The sequence below is a fragment of the Callospermophilus lateralis genome, chromosome 7 (assembly GCF_048772815.1).
Source record: "Callospermophilus lateralis isolate mCalLat2 chromosome 7, mCalLat2.hap1, whole genome shotgun sequence".
Taxonomy (NCBI): domain Eukaryota; kingdom Metazoa; phylum Chordata; class Mammalia; order Rodentia; family Sciuridae; genus Callospermophilus; species Callospermophilus lateralis.
In genome coordinates, this window is record NC_135311.1 from 26361179 (window position 1) to 26377933 (window position 16755).

General features: G+C 37.2%; 1 protein-coding gene across 8 annotated transcripts in view; it reads right to left on the reverse strand.

The window, feature by feature from the left end:
* Positions 1 to 13002, reverse strand: part of Rap1a (RAP1A, member of RAS oncogene family) — a 92376-nt gene extending 79374 nt beyond the window's left edge. For 3 of the 8 annotated variants that reach the window (XM_076863046.1, XM_076863040.1, XM_076863041.1), the window contains exons 1-2: positions 12878 to 13002; positions 5284 to 5375 (exon numbers count right to left, since the gene is read on the reverse strand). In XM_076863046.1, coding sequence (XP_076719161.1) covers positions 5284 to 5297 — 14 coding nt within the window. In that variant the 5' untranslated portion in view covers positions 5298 to 5375; positions 12878 to 13002. Of the gene's footprint in view, positions 1 to 5283; positions 5376 to 12787; positions 12816 to 12877 lie in introns of those variants that run through there. The other 5 variants (XM_076863047.1, XM_076863039.1, XM_076863042.1 and 2 more) reach the window with 3 other exon arrangements.
* Between the last annotated feature and the right edge of the window lie 3753 nt (positions 13003 to 16755).

Here is a 16755-nt window from a genome sequence, read left to right on the forward strand (position 1 = left end):
AAAATTAGTTTCTTCTCTCTTTAGGTTCCCCCAAAGATTACATCGATCAGTGATTTCCAACTTCTCCATGAAAAATTTTTAATCTCCATGGCCTCCATGTCTTTAAAGAATTATTTTTCTACCAACTGCAGTGACATGTTATTAATCAGATAGGTAAAGGCTAATCAAAACCTCCCCTTTTTTTTCCCCCTCCCCTTTCCCCCTCCCCAATTTTTTTGCAATGCTGGGTTTCAAACCCAGGGCCTCAGGCATGTTAGTCAAGTTCTTACCACAGTGTTATATTCCCAGCCTCATAGCTAGGTTTTCCTTTTTTTTTTTTTTTGCATTGGTAGGGGTTTAACCCTTCCCAGTCTCTGCCCTTTTTAAATTTTATTTTGAATCAGGGTCTCTCTAAGCTGCTCAGATTGGCCTTGAATTGTGATTCTCCTGCTTCAACTTCTAAGCAACTGGGATTAGAGGAAGGTGCCATTACACCCAGCAGTTTTAGGTTCTTAAAGGGCAAAAGCAATATTTTATGTCATTATTAATCTGTAAATCACCATAATGTATGATAATGAATTGTGGTAAATAGCCCCAAAGATCTACTTCAACATAATTACTAGTCAAAGAAAAGATACACAATGTTTTACCTATATAAATATATTGAGAGCAAATATATAATTTTTACTGCATTTTTAAAATTGCAATGCAAAAAAAAAATTCATTCTTCTCTCTGCAGACCCCTGGGGAAAACTAAAAATTTATAGACTATAAGTTAGTAATTTTGTATGTGAAAAGAAATTACTGGTTACCCTACAGGTTCATTTTCAGCCAGTATTATCAATACTAACACCTTCAAATTCAAGTTACACCTAGTTATCTATTAAAAAAAATTAATGATATCTAGTGTCTTTCCTTTGTAGTTAACAGAACAAAATCCAAACTCTTCCCCATTGACCTATATAATTTGTTCTCTATCAACTTCATCTACCAGTCTCTTCCCTTCTTGTTATTTTTATAATTCCTCAAGCATGACTATCTGCTTCCTACTTTTTGTACAAAATGGACCCTTTGCCTGGTTCATTCTTCTCACAGATCATTATATGTCTGCCATTTTATGACTCAGATCCCACATTAAATATCTCTATCAGGCAGGACTTGGTGGCGCACAGCACAGTTCAGGAGGCTGAGACAAGAGGATCCCGAGTTCAAAGCCTGGCTCAGCAAGAGCAAGGTGCTAAACAACTCAGTGAGACCCTGTCTTTAAATAAAATACAAAATAGTGCTGGGGATGTGGCTCAGTGGGTGAGAGCCTCTGAGTTCAATCCCTGGTACCAAAAAAAAAAAAAAAAAATCTCCATCTGAAGTTTTTCCTCAACACTCAATTTAAATTCTTCCATCACTCTGAATCATATCATACTTTTGTTTCTTTACAGTACTTGGTACCTCTAAAATTATCTTGCTTACTTGTTTAATTTACTCGTTCTCTCCACCAATACCTTGTCCTCACTGGTGGAAAGAGCTTCAGCAGTCTTATTCACTGCTAAAACTATGATTATCACAACAGTACCACGTACCTAATAATCACACAATAAAAACTGTTAGATAACTATTCTGCTTAATATTATTTTGGGGAATGACTCTGATTTCTTAGTCAAGAACTTAAAATCAGCATTCACAATTGCTGATATAAAAGGAACAAGAAAAAAATCTTTTGATAAAGACAACAAGAAAAATGTATCTAATATTCTACTCAACCAGTGGACTTCATTTTCTCTTACTCTGATCCTTAAGCATAAAAAGATATAAAAGTTTATTTATGTTTTACATATTTCATATATCACCTCAAATAAAAACTGAATGAACAAGCCTGCCACTAATAACACATGCTTATAAACCCTTTTTAGGAGGCTGATGCAGGAGGATCACTTGAGTTCAGTTTAGAACCAGCCTAGGCAATGTGGCAAGACCATCCACCCCATTTTTTTTTTTTTTTTAAGAGAGAGAGAAGAGAGAGGGAATTTTAATATTTATTTTCTTAGTTTTCAGCGGACACAACATCTTTGTTTGTATGTGGTGCTGAGGATCGAACCCGGGCTGCACGCATGCCAGGCGAGCGAACTACCACTTGAGCCCATCCACCCCATCTCTTAAAATAAAAAATGTTTAAAATATTGAATGCATTATTTTACAACAATATTCCATGAACTGTTAGTTACTTAACCTAATGATTTAGTTTTCCGACAAGATGCAAGCAGGTTTCTAAGAATGGAAGGCATAAAGACAGGCCATCATATTGACAGAGTGACCCAAATCAGGAAAGAGCCTATTCTCTCTATATTTTAGAGGATGGGATGGGAGGGCAATCAGTCCTAGGAAATGATTCTGATTGGCTGTTGACAAATAAACAGTAATATCTTCAAAGCTATTCAAAATAGATTCAACTGGAATCTTATAGTGATATTAAATCATTGTTTAAAACATGTGGTCTCCTCCACTGGCTTTTTACATTTTTTAAATGAAACATGCAGTTGACTAGATTTGGATTTCTGTAGTTTCACATAACAAAATAATAACATTTGTAAGTAGCCCTCACCTACACATAATCCTTAACACTTTGTGCTACATTTCCATGTGAATTTAAAATATTTTTAAAAGAATTTCAAGGGAAGAAATCTGAATAAAAATTAAGAATAAGGTCTTAATTTGTAAATTTAGACAATACTTGAAAATTAAATTAAAAATAACTCAGAAAGCTATGACAACTCACTAGTTTAAAAAACGCAAACATCTTGGCTGGGGGTATAGCTCAGTTGGTAGACTGCTTGCTTCACATGCACAAGGCCCTGAGTTCAAACCCCAGCACCACAAAAAAAAAAAAAAAAAAAAAAAAAAAAAAATTTACAACTAAAAAATGCCAAACAGCTTGGAAGCACCATAAACCTGTATTTTTTTAAAAAAAATTGGGGATTGCTAATTGTCCAAAAGAAATATTAATATCAATCTTCAGGCCAACTTGTTTGCATATTATTCAGTCAAGTGGAAAGTACTATTAAAGCTAGAGATGGGCTAGAATGACTAAAAATGGCATCTCCTACTTACATATCATATGTGTGTGTGTGTGTGTGTGTGTGTGTGTATAATATATATATATATAATATATATTTTTTTAATTTTAAGAAAATTAAGAGAAGGGGGAAAACAGGAATACTAAAAGCAATATGTCTTTCTAAAGAATTAATGCCAGGTGTAGTGGAGCACACCTATAATCCTAATAGCTCAGGAGGCTGAGGCAGGAAGACAGCAAGTTCAAAATCAGCCTCAATTAGTGATGCCCTAAGCAACTCTAAATAAAATACAAAAAAGGGCTGGGGATGTGGCTCAGTGGTTAAGTGCCCCTGGGCTCAATCCCCCCTCCCCCCGCCAAAAAAAAGATCATACACTCAAATTCCATTTTTTGTTGCTCCATATTGTAATGCTGTCAACATTCTACACTGCTTGATGAACAAGAAGTCTACACTTCACTTATCACTTCTGCTTACTTAACAGATATTTTTAAAGTCTAGTAGCATTTGTGAATGCTGCAAAATGACATGCAAAAGAACTTCACCTTACACTGAAGAGTTTTAAGATAATAACTCCAGAAATGTGCAGTCTAAAAGTGAGGGTTCCCTGTTAACCAAGAACTCAAAATGCTAAAAAAGTAAAATTTCCACAAGAGACTGTATGTATATTAAAAATAAATAAATATGTGCTGTTCACTGGTGACATGTTAGTCATCTTTTACCCTTCAATTAAAAAAAAAACAAAAAAAAGGGCTGGGGTTGTGGCTCAGTGGTAGAGTGATTGCCTAGCATGCACGAGGCACTGGGTTCGATCCTCAGCACCACAGAAATATAAATTAAAGATATTGTGTCCACCTAAAACTTAAGAATAAATATTTTATAAATAAATAAATAAGAGGAGTACTAATGGAAGTATTTAGAGGCCTATCTTCTCTTAAAGGTAACTGAACTCTAAGCAGCCTTGATCTTAAACTTAAACAGTTTCTTTTGAATTTCATCTCCAAACTGAACACAAAGATCTTCACAATAATGACTCCCAGCAACTTGCCCCAAACCTTCCCTCTTGCTTTCCATTAAAGGCCCCCAGATAGGACCTTACCAGTTATAAACCAGACCTTCCTATCATCCACCTTTTCCTTCCTCAATACTCTTTAAGCAGAACTTCCTTTTGATAAATATTATCAGTCATTTTATTCATATCAAAACTTCTTGTGCTCCTGAACAAAGTCTACACTTCTCAACCTATCATTCAATGTCTAACAAGGTCTAGTCCATCAATCTGTACTATCTTAGCTCCATATTTTCTAACTAATCAAAAGCCTAGGTTTCTGTTAATCCCAAGACCTTCAATTTCTCAACTGCTTTTCTAACTCGTCATATCCCATTCCTGCCGCAAAGAATGTCTGCCACTCCTTTGCATCTCTGTATTTATTCATGTAAACAAGGACACAAAAACAAGATATTTCTTCCCTCCCTGACACTAGCAGAAAAAAATAAATTTAACAAAAATAGCTTATTACTATGCACCAAGCAGTCTTATACAATACTTTTAACCCTTTTCAATAATTCTATGAAGTAGTTATTACTAATCACCTTTTAAGGATAATAGCCAAGGTTTAGAAACATCCAATCATATAGTAAATTGCCTCAAATCATATACTTAATAAATGGTAGAGAAAGGATCAGGTTTACAATTCCAGAGCCATCTCTAAATACAATAGTTTGGTTTTCTTTTTTTAATATATTTTTTAGTTGTAGATGGACACAATGCCTTTATTTATTTCTATGTGGTGCTGAGGATCGAATCCAGTGCCCCACATGCAAGGCGCGTGCTCTACCACCAAGCCACAACCCCAGCCCCAATAATTTTTTTTTAAGTCAGGATCATGTCACTATTCCACTTATCTATCTGAAATAATTTAATTTTATGTAATATTACACACTATAAAACAAGTTTTCTTATGTTTGTCATTTTAGTTAAAGAACATGAAAACTATATTTCCAAAAAAAATAAGAACATTCAAATTGGAACTTCAATTTACTTTTGATCACAAAGATTACTTTTACCTAAAATATTTCTTAAAAAACTTATTTCAACCAACTTTTTTGAAGATAACTACAAATTACTACTCATACACTATGATGGTTTTATTGATTATTAATAATACGAGGATTTTGTGATTACCACCCAAGAATGTAACAGATATCTATCAAATTGGCAAAGATTATAAAAACTGACCTACTCAATGCCATTGAAGGTGCAGTGAGACACACATTCTTATACAGGGTAACCACCCTCTGATCCAGTTATCCCACTTCTGGGAATCTATCCTAAAGAAAGAAAAACAAAACAAAACAGAGATGCAATCAAAGATAAATGTACAAAAATGTTTGTACCAGTGTTATTTAAAATAGTAATATCATAAAGAATCACACTAGGAGACCAATATTCCATTCAAGGGGGAAAAAGGAATATTGAAATAGTATATATAAAAGTATAATTCTAGTTTCAATAAAAATAAAAAATCTGTACATGCAAGAAAAGAACTGGGAAAATATATATTAAAACATTATCAGTAAGTGTCTCCTATGATAGACTTCATGAGTGTCTATCATGGGTGATTTTCAACTTCTTTTTTACACTTGTATTCTGTTCAGAATTTGCCACAATGTAACATGAATTATTTTAAATGAGGAAAAGTGTTTAAGTAGTTATATTCACTGAAAACGATCCTGAGCCTAACAAGAGCATATTACTTAAAATAGGAACTACATTTCTTAGCACAAAGAAAATATCAGACTTGTTTTGTTTTCAGCTTCTATAAAGCTCATATTCACTTTAGATTGTATAAAGAATGTCATCCAAAACTCAGTAATATTTATGAAACTGCACAAGCTTCACTATCAGAAGTCAGCCAATGTATCAATAGAAAGTAATAGTTAAATGGATTGTTTTACTGTATATATCTATTGAGAATAATAAATGTCTAAATGATCCTAACTGAAAACATGCAAAATGGTAAAGTCAGAAAAACCATACTCATTGTGCAAACTAAATATATGGTTGCTGCCTTATAAGTACATCACAGTTAAATCTAAAGGTAGGGAGAGAAACTTGAAGATTAAACTTACAAACTATCAAATTTCACTAAAAATGCACATTGATACATTTTGTCTATTTGGACATTTCTGTCCTATCAGATAGTAAACTTTAGTGGCACACAATGATTTTAATCAGTGTAGAAAAAAGAATTAACAAGATGTTCTACCAAAAAAAAAAAAAAAAGAAAAAAAAGAACAACAACAACAAAAAATACAAATACACAGAAAAATCTAACTTCTAATATTAAACAGAGAATTAAAATTGCTAGCTGAACAACTTTTTTACAATGCAGTTCATATAAACATGCATACATATGCTTGGCATACATATAGTCTAGTCTGTGTATAAATATTTGAATATAAAAGCAATTGACAAAATATAAAGTCTAGAACTGAAGTAAATCAGGCAGCAACACAAATAATTCTTTTAGTGGGCGTGTGTGTATTGAAGATTGAACCAGGACCTTGAGATTCCTACATGCATACCTCATCACTGAGCTATAGCTCCAACCTACAATTCTTATTTTACTATAGTTTCAGTAACTGGGAAACTGATCTGCTGTAGTACTAAAAGGTTGTTAGAAAAAAGACCACAGGAATAGCTGTTCAACAACTAAGAACATTCATTTTACTTAGAAAATGAGTGTTATTCTATTTTTACTTCTCCATGAAATTACAACATTTATTTATAAAAAGTATATCAGAATTTAGCAAACAAAATAAACTACTGAGCTGTAAATTCCTTAAAAGTAGAAGCCACATATTTATATCTCATTGTCCATCAAAGAGCCTAATTTTGGGTCACTAAACATCTACTGAATCTGAAAACTATTAATGAAATTATGCAACATTTTCACAATAGAATTTAAAGAACAGTTCAAAAGGCATCAATAGATTTGGGCTTGACTGTAAATGACATAATTCAAAGATAAGTGTTAAATTTCAACTGCTAAAAGAATTAACTTAGTGGTTGCCTTATTATCTTTCTATAACATAGCCAACTTGTCTAGAACAGAATGATTCTATTTATAAATGAATTTTAAAATATCACTGAAAATAACATGAATGAATTGATTCTCCTGATTACACATCTGAAAAATCTGAAATGTTTAGTTTACAATAAGAGATTTCCTACTACTGAATTAGAGTAGTATAAACTGCATTTGGAATTTGTCCAAACAGTTATACTTAGTTTTCTGTGCCTTTATAGTTGACTATGATAGCTAAACCACAGTCCTATCCAAAAATCACTTTTTTTTAAACAACCAAACAAGTGGGTATAACGCAGCATTGTTAAAAAAAGAAAAAAAAAAAAAAAAAGAGTACCATGTTATAGGTATACAGACTTGTGAATTCAAAGGCCTTTCAAATTTTTAATTAATTCAACAGTGTCTTTTATGAGTTATCTGCAGTTTAGTATATTCCTATTCTTATGCAATAAAGCCCTATGTAAATAAATTATAAAAACAAACACAGGATTACACATTTAATTTTTAACTTTGGTTAAGTTTGCCATTCCACACTTTGAATCACTGTCTACCAACGGTACCTAAATAGGCTTAATGGTACCTAGAAATAAAAATACTGGGAAAACTGGAGTGATTTATAAAGAATTTTTCATATGTATCTACCATAAATTTATGTAGCCTAAGTAAGTCACAAGTGCTTTTTAAACATTCACTTGTGTAGTGATTAAAGTTTATTTCACAAAACAGTTAATCCTCTATATGTATGTTATGTACTTCTGAAAATTATATTAAAAGAATCATTTTCAGGCCATTTATAAAAGCATATCATTTCTGGTTTCAACTCTAACTTAATCCATTTCTTTTTTTTTTTTTTTAATTGTTGCATGTGTGTGTGTGCATGTTTGTATCTTTTACTTCTAAAAGGCCTATTTTCAAGCGGAAATGAGAGCATGGCACAGTTCTCTGTTGAACTGCTTTGTTGATCAGAACATCATGATAATGAACCATCCTAAGCTTACAGGTTCAGTACTCATCTGGATCATTTTTGTCCTCTTAACCAGTCATCTCAAAACTGTGCCTAGCGTGCTGAGACAGTGTGAATCATTCAACGGGAACCCACTTACCATTATTATACAAAATTTAAAATGTGAATGGGTCAAAATTATCTTTGTGTATAGGATACCGAATAACATTAAAAACTATGGTTTGTAATCCACAAATTTCATGCATATACACCAAAAATAGATACTTCATCTATCTCAGTAACGTATGAAAACTTAATATTTTTGTTTAATGCTAATATCTTCCATAAGATGTAAATCGGGCATTAAGTGATGCAACAATTATATGACATCAGAAAGAGCAGAAAATGCCAACCCTTTACAATTGATTAATTGAATTTGGAAAAATAACATTAGGAAGAAGTAAGCTTATATTCACAATTTTAAATGTACCCACAATATTAAGATAAAAATGCTTTATAAGAGTTATTTTTATTGAACATCTAAAATAAGAGAATTTTAGAACCAAGAGTTTAGAAGTTATCTGAGGTTCAATGAATACCTATTGGATCTCCAGCACATGTCACACACTGTGATAGGTGCTTTCAGGCAATCCAATTTAGTTCAATTTACTCACTTCATTGATGTTGAAGCTCATTTCAAAACTAGAAATGTCCTCACAGTGGTATTACTTTCTATCAAAAAACAAAAACAAAACCTGGTATCATCCTTCTCTATAAAGGAAATAAATTTCAAAGACATAAAGCTGACCTCATTTAACAAAAACAAGTCTGTTTTTTTGAATAACCATAAAGAATTACAATTTAAAAATTCAACTGTGAGAGTCCTCAACCAAGTACTAGTTGCATAATTTATTGCAAAGAACAAAACACGATGCTGTCAAAGCTATAAGATTCTAATGACATCATATAAAACATAAATTACATAATCTTACTTTGTAAGAAAAAAAGTAATTACCAATATGAAAAACTGATGTCCAACAGGAATGCCTATTTTATATATGAGATCATTAACCATACACTAAAAGTTCATGTGTAACAGAAAACACTGGCAAGATCCTGAGTTCTTTAACTATTAGATTACAAATTACAACTAAATATAAAAAACTCCCTGGGGGCAGAGACCCTGTCTAATTCATCTCTGTATTCCTAACAATTAGCGTTGTGGTTAAATGTTGAAGAAGGGGGAGAGCTAAATTCAATCTAACAATCTAAAAGACATCATTTTATGACTGAAACTATTTTTTAAGTGTTAATAATACCCAATGAAAATAAAATTGCCATGAAACTTAAGCTCAACAACCATGGCTGTCAAAACTATTTTTTGAAGGCAATTCAGATAGACACCGGACAAATATATCTATATACTTTGATTCCTCTGGATGAATCCCAAAAAAATCCAAAAGAAAAATGTTCCTTCTGCAAATGTTAATTCCATTGTTATTTTAATGGAGAGGGTGAGGGAAGCTACCTAGACGCCCAAGAGTGGCCCAAGAGTGAAAAGATTGACTGTTTTGCAATCACTGAAAAAGGTTAAAAATGAAGATTTACCTCTGAATTAATTACATTCTCATCTCTCTCCCCCACACACTGATTTTCACATACTAACTATAATGATGTTCACAAACTTAAATCACAATAGGATCTCTCTTCTATTCAAAATCTTACAATTGTTTCCCATCTCAATTCAAAGTAAAGTTCAAAGTTCTTATTATGGTCTACAAAGTCTTCAAGCAGCCCCAGATACTTCTCTAACCTCAAGCTCTCTTCTCCCTTTCACTCCTGCTTATTATCCTCCAAACTCAGCAGCTTCCTAGATGATCTCAAAAAGGCCAGGTGTACATTCAGGGGTCTTTGCACTTAAAAGTCCTCTCTGCATATACCTTTTCCCTCAAGAGAACACACATCCCTCACTTTCTGATCCACTCTCAGTTCCTCCTGGTCAATGTTTTTCTGGGCCCTCAGCCTACTCTTCTGCATAAAGAGGCTCTTATCACTTGACATATTTTATATTTATTTGGTTATAGCCTGTCCTTCCTGATTAGAATATAAGGTCCAGGACAACAAGGACTGTTCTCTCAACATAGTAGGTAGGTATTCAATACTCACTGAATTAACACTGAATGTTTATTTAATTATTAACTACATAAAAACATGCCTATAAACAAGTTTTAAAGAGAATGGGAAAAATGAATCATTTGTCAATATTTTCAAATGCTGATCATATTGCTAAAAAAGGGTTTGGCTGGATGTGTGATGCCAATAATCCCAGCAACCTTGCCGACTGAAGCAGGAGGATTGTGAGTTCAAAACCAGCCTCAGGAACTTAGTAAGACCTGACTCCAATAAAGCATAAAAAGGGCTGGGGTTGTGGCTCAGTGGTTCATTCCTGGGTTCAATCCTTGGTATTAAAAAAAAAAAAAAAAGTAGTTTGTACAAACAAAAACTGTAATTCAGTTGTAATTATGATTTTAAGATACTAAAGTGAGTAGAACAATCTTACTTCTTTAGAAGCTATGGGGGTACTGGTTTATAACTGACTGGTAAAAGTTATTGAGAACTTTCCTCCATGAATCTGTAGTAATAATCACTCTTAAATCTGTTCTCAAAGACTCAAAGTGTAGATACTGTCATTCCTGAGGGCATACAAAAAAGTGAACAAAGGCTTTGAAACAGTTGTGATATGAAACAACATACTGATTTCAGTTCACTTAAGACAGTATCCAGGGGCTAGGGATATGGCTCAAGTAGTAGCGCGCTCGCCTGGCATGCATGAGGCACTGGGTTCGATCCTCAGCACCACATAAAAATAAAATAAAGATATTGTGTCCACATAAAGCTAAAAAATAAATATTAAAAAAAAAGACAGTATCCAAGGTTGGCTTCAAAAGATCCCTAAAGCTGAATGCAAAATTTTGTGCACAAATGCTTGTTACTTTTTGGGGGGAGGTATGGTCCATATATTTCATCACATTCTCAAAGGTGTCAGTGGCCTAGAAAAGATTAAGAATTGCCATTTTATACAGTAGGAGTAAAATGCAATATCTTAACATAAGGTACCTCTGAAAAAAGACAGAAGACATACAACACCTAGACAAATCTTCGTAAATCACTTAATTCATTCAACAAATACCAAATATGTACAGTCCTCAATAGTTTACATCTATTCATATTTGAAGTAGAACCTAATTCAAAATGGTAACATAACAAGATTCACAAAAACACCACACTAAAACACAACATCACACAATATAAATATAATTTCAAAAGTGTTACAGTAAAGCATAATAAAGACAGAAATGAGTATGGAGCCTACTTTGGTGTTTATTATGTCAAAGTATTGCAGAAATCAATTACATCAAAAGAAAAGAAAAACTATACATACCTCCCCCAAACACACATTCTGACAGGAAACCCCAAGAAAGTTTCCAAATCCTGTTTCCAGTAGCATCACTTGTGAGACTGCCCTCAGCATGCTCTTGAAGGTAAGTTCCCCAAGTTAAATATAAGAACTGACACTTTTTTCTTACTATAATAAAAACAGAATCATCATCTTCCACCCAAGAAGCAAAAAAGAGTGCTACCTGTAAGACTGTGGCCCAGTAACCTCCTGCCCTGTTATTTCATTTCTCATACCTTCCTCCCTTCAAAGCAGTGACAAAATGATTTTCCATCTGAAGAAAGAATAGGTAACTCTTCAGTGATAGTTCTTTTTCTGAGAGGTCAAAGGTCCCCTAAACTCTGTGGTTTTCAGCCCTTTGAGATCTCATTTTTTAGGTACAACTGTCTTTCCCTCCTCTTCTCCCTACAGCAGCAAATTACACAACTTAACTGAAGAAACTGTCCTTAACTTCCTGAGTAAAGGCATAAGCGACAATCCTACCAATCCAACACTCCTAACAAACCCTAGATTGAAGGAAGACAAGAAACACACTGTGACCTCTTTCCTAACAAAATTGAGGGTAGCAAAGACCCAAGAAAAACCAAGGTAGAAAAGGCGAACACATGGCATGCTACAGAAGACATGGGTGAAAGAGGGCGGGAAAGGGGCTGAGGTGGAGTGGCATGTAGAGATGTCAGCCTATCCACTGGGGGAACAGGAAGGAAAGGGGGACCCTGATCCCTGACAGAAGTGCCGAGGGCCATGCCACAGTCCACCCGCAGCTCTCTAGCAGGGGACAGAGGACAGAAAATGCACCAAACGCTCTGACCCCTCCTCGTGTGCCCCCAAAGGGCAAGCTGGGTTTGCAGGAAGCTCTGACCCTAGACTGGGGACAGCAAGAGTAAAAAAAAAAAAAAAAAAAAAAAAAAGCCGCTAAGTCCAATCTTCTTCATCTCTCAGGCAGCGAGGGGCGAGGGCACTGCGTCCGAGGAGATGGCGAGGGAAATAAGCTTGTGCCATGACACCTCGGAGAGTTGGAGGGTGGGGGACACAATGTCCTCTTTCTCTCCCACACCCGGCCCGGCCCCTCCCGACCGTCTCCCGCAGGCCCAGCCACAGTCGACCGGCTGGGTTGGCGGGCGTGGTTGGCCCTGGCTCCGGCGGCGGCTGCCGGGCCTTACAAGCCCCAGCCCCTCCCGCCGGCCAGGCCCCCGGGCCGCCGCCCCGGACACCGAGGGAACGCGGAGGAAGGGGGAGCCAGAGGACTAACCCGCAGCGTGAGCCGCCACAGCCCCAACTCGGCGGACCCGCGTCCCCCGCTCCCTGTGAGGCCGGCTGAGGCTCCCCGCCCCTCACTCACCCCCCGGGTCCGGCGCCTCCTCCACCACCTCCTCCTCCTCCTCCCTCCTCTCGGCCGTGGCTCTGGCTCCGGCTCCGGCTCTGCGCGGCGGCGACGGCGGCGGCGGCCTCGGGAGCGGCGGCGGCGGCGGCGCCTCCTGAACGCGCACGCACGCAGCACGCAGGCACCGCCCCCTAGACCGCCCCGCCCCTCCGAGTCGCCGACTACCAGGTTTCGACTCCGCCTTCCCAGTGGCGTTTTGGAGTCCGCTTAAAGGAGCATCGTCGGGAAGGATAGTGAGCGAGGACTACCGTAATGCGCAGGAACCGGTACTTTCGGCTTTGCAGAGAGAGGAGAAGCCGGAAATAAAATGACGAAGGGTCAGAGATTCAGGAGGAATAGAATTTGGAGGGAACGCAACCATTCATCGAGTACTAATTGAGCGCTGTTCTAGGCACAGAGGGTAAAGCCACAGACAAGCCAACGCACTCGTGGAGTTTGCATACTAACGGGGTGGGAGAGGGGACAGGAACAAATGACAAAAATTTCAGGTAGTGGTAAGGGGTGTGAGAAAAATAAAATAGGGGATAGAGTGAAATTATAAGCTACCTCTCAGAGGAGACCTTTGTGCCCATACGTGCGTGATATGAAGGAATGAAACTAGGAAGTTACGGGATAGAGAAGAGGAACGGCTTTCCAGGCTGAAAGAAAAACAGCCATAAACCTAGAGATGTGGATGCCCCTGCCATGTTGAGAAACAGCAAAAGGCCAGTATGGCTGAGCATTGTCAGCCTGCCAGAGAGCAGGAATAGTTAGGCTCAAAAGGTGGGCAAGTAGCCAGATCCTGTGGAGCCTATGGGTCATTATAAGAGCAACAGGAAGCTCTGGGAGGAGGGTGAGTCCAGGAATGACTACATCTGATTCATGTTTTTAAAAGTCTTGCTGTGTGTGTGTGAGAGAGAAAAGTACACAATGGAGAATCACAAAGGCCCACAGGAGACCAGCAAGAAGGCTTTTCTTGTTAGCTTGAGCTAGGATGGCAGCAGAGTACAAGGTGAGAAAAGGGCTGCTTTGTAATGTGTTTTATTTATTTTAGTTTTATTTAGATACCTTTTGATTGCAGTGGATTTGGACTTGGACAGTATGTGAGGAAACAATAAGATCACGATTCTTAGATTCAGGGCCTGATGGCTGGGTTAATAGTGGAAGAGTGACTAGAGAAGCATAGTGTGGACAGTACTAAGGACTCTTGAATTGGTGGTCATAAAGTGAGACCACACAATGTGGCTATGTGATTTTCCTCCAGCCACCCTCCATTGCTTGGGACTTGGAGGAGACTTGGATTTGATCAGGGCTGGGTTTTACTGGTGAAAGTCAATGGGAGGGGTCAAATACCCAAGGAAGTGATTATAGAAATAGATCTTAGAATCTGAACTGGGAGGGAAGAGAAAGCAAGTAAAAAGTGGTGGTCCCTGTGGGAAGGAACAGTTGCAGAGGAAGCAATCCAATGAGTGAGGGCCAGGGGACTTTCCAAGGATCAAGCATGGGGAAGTAAGGCCATCAGGGAAGAGGAAGCACAAAATATCTGTGAGGGAAAAAGCGTTCCAGCTGGCACCAAAGAGCTAGGGAAACAGCAAAGCCTTTGGGCTCCAGCCCTCATCCTGGTGTGTGAACAGGGAGACACTGAAGGGCCTGACTGCCTACTAGTACTCTGTAGGGAACTGCACAGACCAGGGAGAAACTGAACGCTGGAGGGGCTAAGCCAGGCAGATACAGCCTAGGCTGCTCTATAAACACTGGGAGACCCACTGGATATTTTGCTTTCCCCACACCATGGACACACTCTTACCTAGTGTTTGATCGAAGCTAAAAAATATCTTTCCTCCAATGTTGGGCTCTTCCTCCTCTTGACTTTCCCTTTGCTGCTCATAGCACCCTCTTTCTCAGTCACTGAGCTGTCAAAGCCTCTGCATCCTTTAATTTTTCTTCCTCACCCCTATGCCCAATTAGTCCCCAAAGTGTGTTGTGATCTGCACAATCCAATTGTTCTGCCATGATGGAAATGCTCTTTATCTGCATGGTCCACATGTGGCTAATGAGCACTTGAAATGTGACCAATACAATGAGGTACTGAATTCCAAATCTTGTATAATTTTAATTAAATTTAGATTTAAATTAAAGCTGCATAAGCTAAGGGCTACCTGTGTAGCACAGTTATAGATATTTCCTACCCAATGGCTCTTCCATCTGCTCCTTCCTCTGAAGCTACATTGCCATAATTCTAGTATCGATTTTTTTTTTTTAACCCAGGGGCACTTAACCACTGAGCCACATCACCAACCCCGTTTTTGTATTTTATTTGAGACAAGGGTCTCACCAAGTTGCTTAGGGCCTCATTAAGTTGCTGAGGAGGCTGGCTTTGAACTCACAATCCTCCTGCCTCAGCCTCCCAAACCTCTGGGATTATAGGTGTGTGCCATCATGCCCAGCTAGATCAGGTATTGATTTACTCCTAATCTAAACTTTTGTTTTACTTCTGTTTGATCTCCTACTTAGTTGCTTTTCCATCAGTCCATCTTATGTTCTTGCTAAAATCGTCTTCCTAAGCAATGATCATATCATGACTCCACCTATTCCAGAAGTTATTAGTAGTTCCCTATCAAATTAAGCACAAACTCTTCAATCTGACACTTACCCAGTTATGTATCTCCCCCCACTTTTCCAGTCTTACATTTCACCATACCCTTATATGTAAAGTGAACTACTTGCTATTATTCTATCAGTTTATTAAACTCTGTCTGCCACAGATGCCTCCAATTCCCTCTACCAGAACTCAAATCTGTTGAAGGCCTGTCCCATATCACAGCTCCTACCTGGAGCCTTTTCTAATTTCCTCCTCCTCTGAAGTCCCCACAGTTTCTATTTCTACTTACCTGTGGTATATTTTGTGTATTTCTTTTATTCCTGTTACTAAATGTCACTCCTTGCAGGTCACTGCATGTTAATTGTATTTGTACCTCTTGCAATGTTAGTGCTGCACCTTATGAAATAGCCACCAAATGAAACATATGCTTTATTGAAACTCTGCTATTATGAAAGTATTTCTTTTCTTATTATTACTGGCTGAGAATTTCTTCCAGATGCTTCCCCAATTTAGGATACCTTGGCAATTCCATTAGAGCTTGTAATCCTAGACAGTGTGGGTATACTTAGAACTGGCAGGACCAGCATAGCCACTTCCAGGATCAATTTGTGGGAAAGGCCTTTAAGAAGTGGATTTGTATCAGATTGTGATACAAATCAATAAAAAGAGCTTTCTATCTAATAAATGTTTAGAAAATGTATTTTTAGAGCTTGAACTGTTAGAAGCCTGTAACCCAAGAGTAGAATTACATAGACTATGCCCTGCAATATCTGATGTACTTTTCCTGTTGGCGCAATAGAATTTAAGAATTTGAAAAGCAGGTATAGTATTTTAAATAATTAATTAATTAATTTTTGCAGTCCTGGATATCAAACTTAAGATCCTGAGCATGCCAGGCAAGTATTGTACCACTGAGTTCCATCCCATTCCGTTTTTAAACAAAATGTACCTTATACACTTAGGACCTTATGCACATTTATTCAATACACCTTAGCAGAGGCTTGCCATTTACCAAGGACTTCTGCTTGTTGCTGAGGATACAAAGATAGGAAAGATATGATTCCTGCCTTCAAGAACACATGGTAAAGACAGGACCTGACTTTGGCATGCATTTTTACAGTTTCAGGATGATTCCAGTTATTAAAAAACATTAAATTCAGTATTGTTAGCCTCATTTTTAGAGGGAAAAACTTGTTTGGAGAGATTCAATAAATTTGTACAAAATCACAGAGCTAGTAATTGGCAAGGCCTCAAA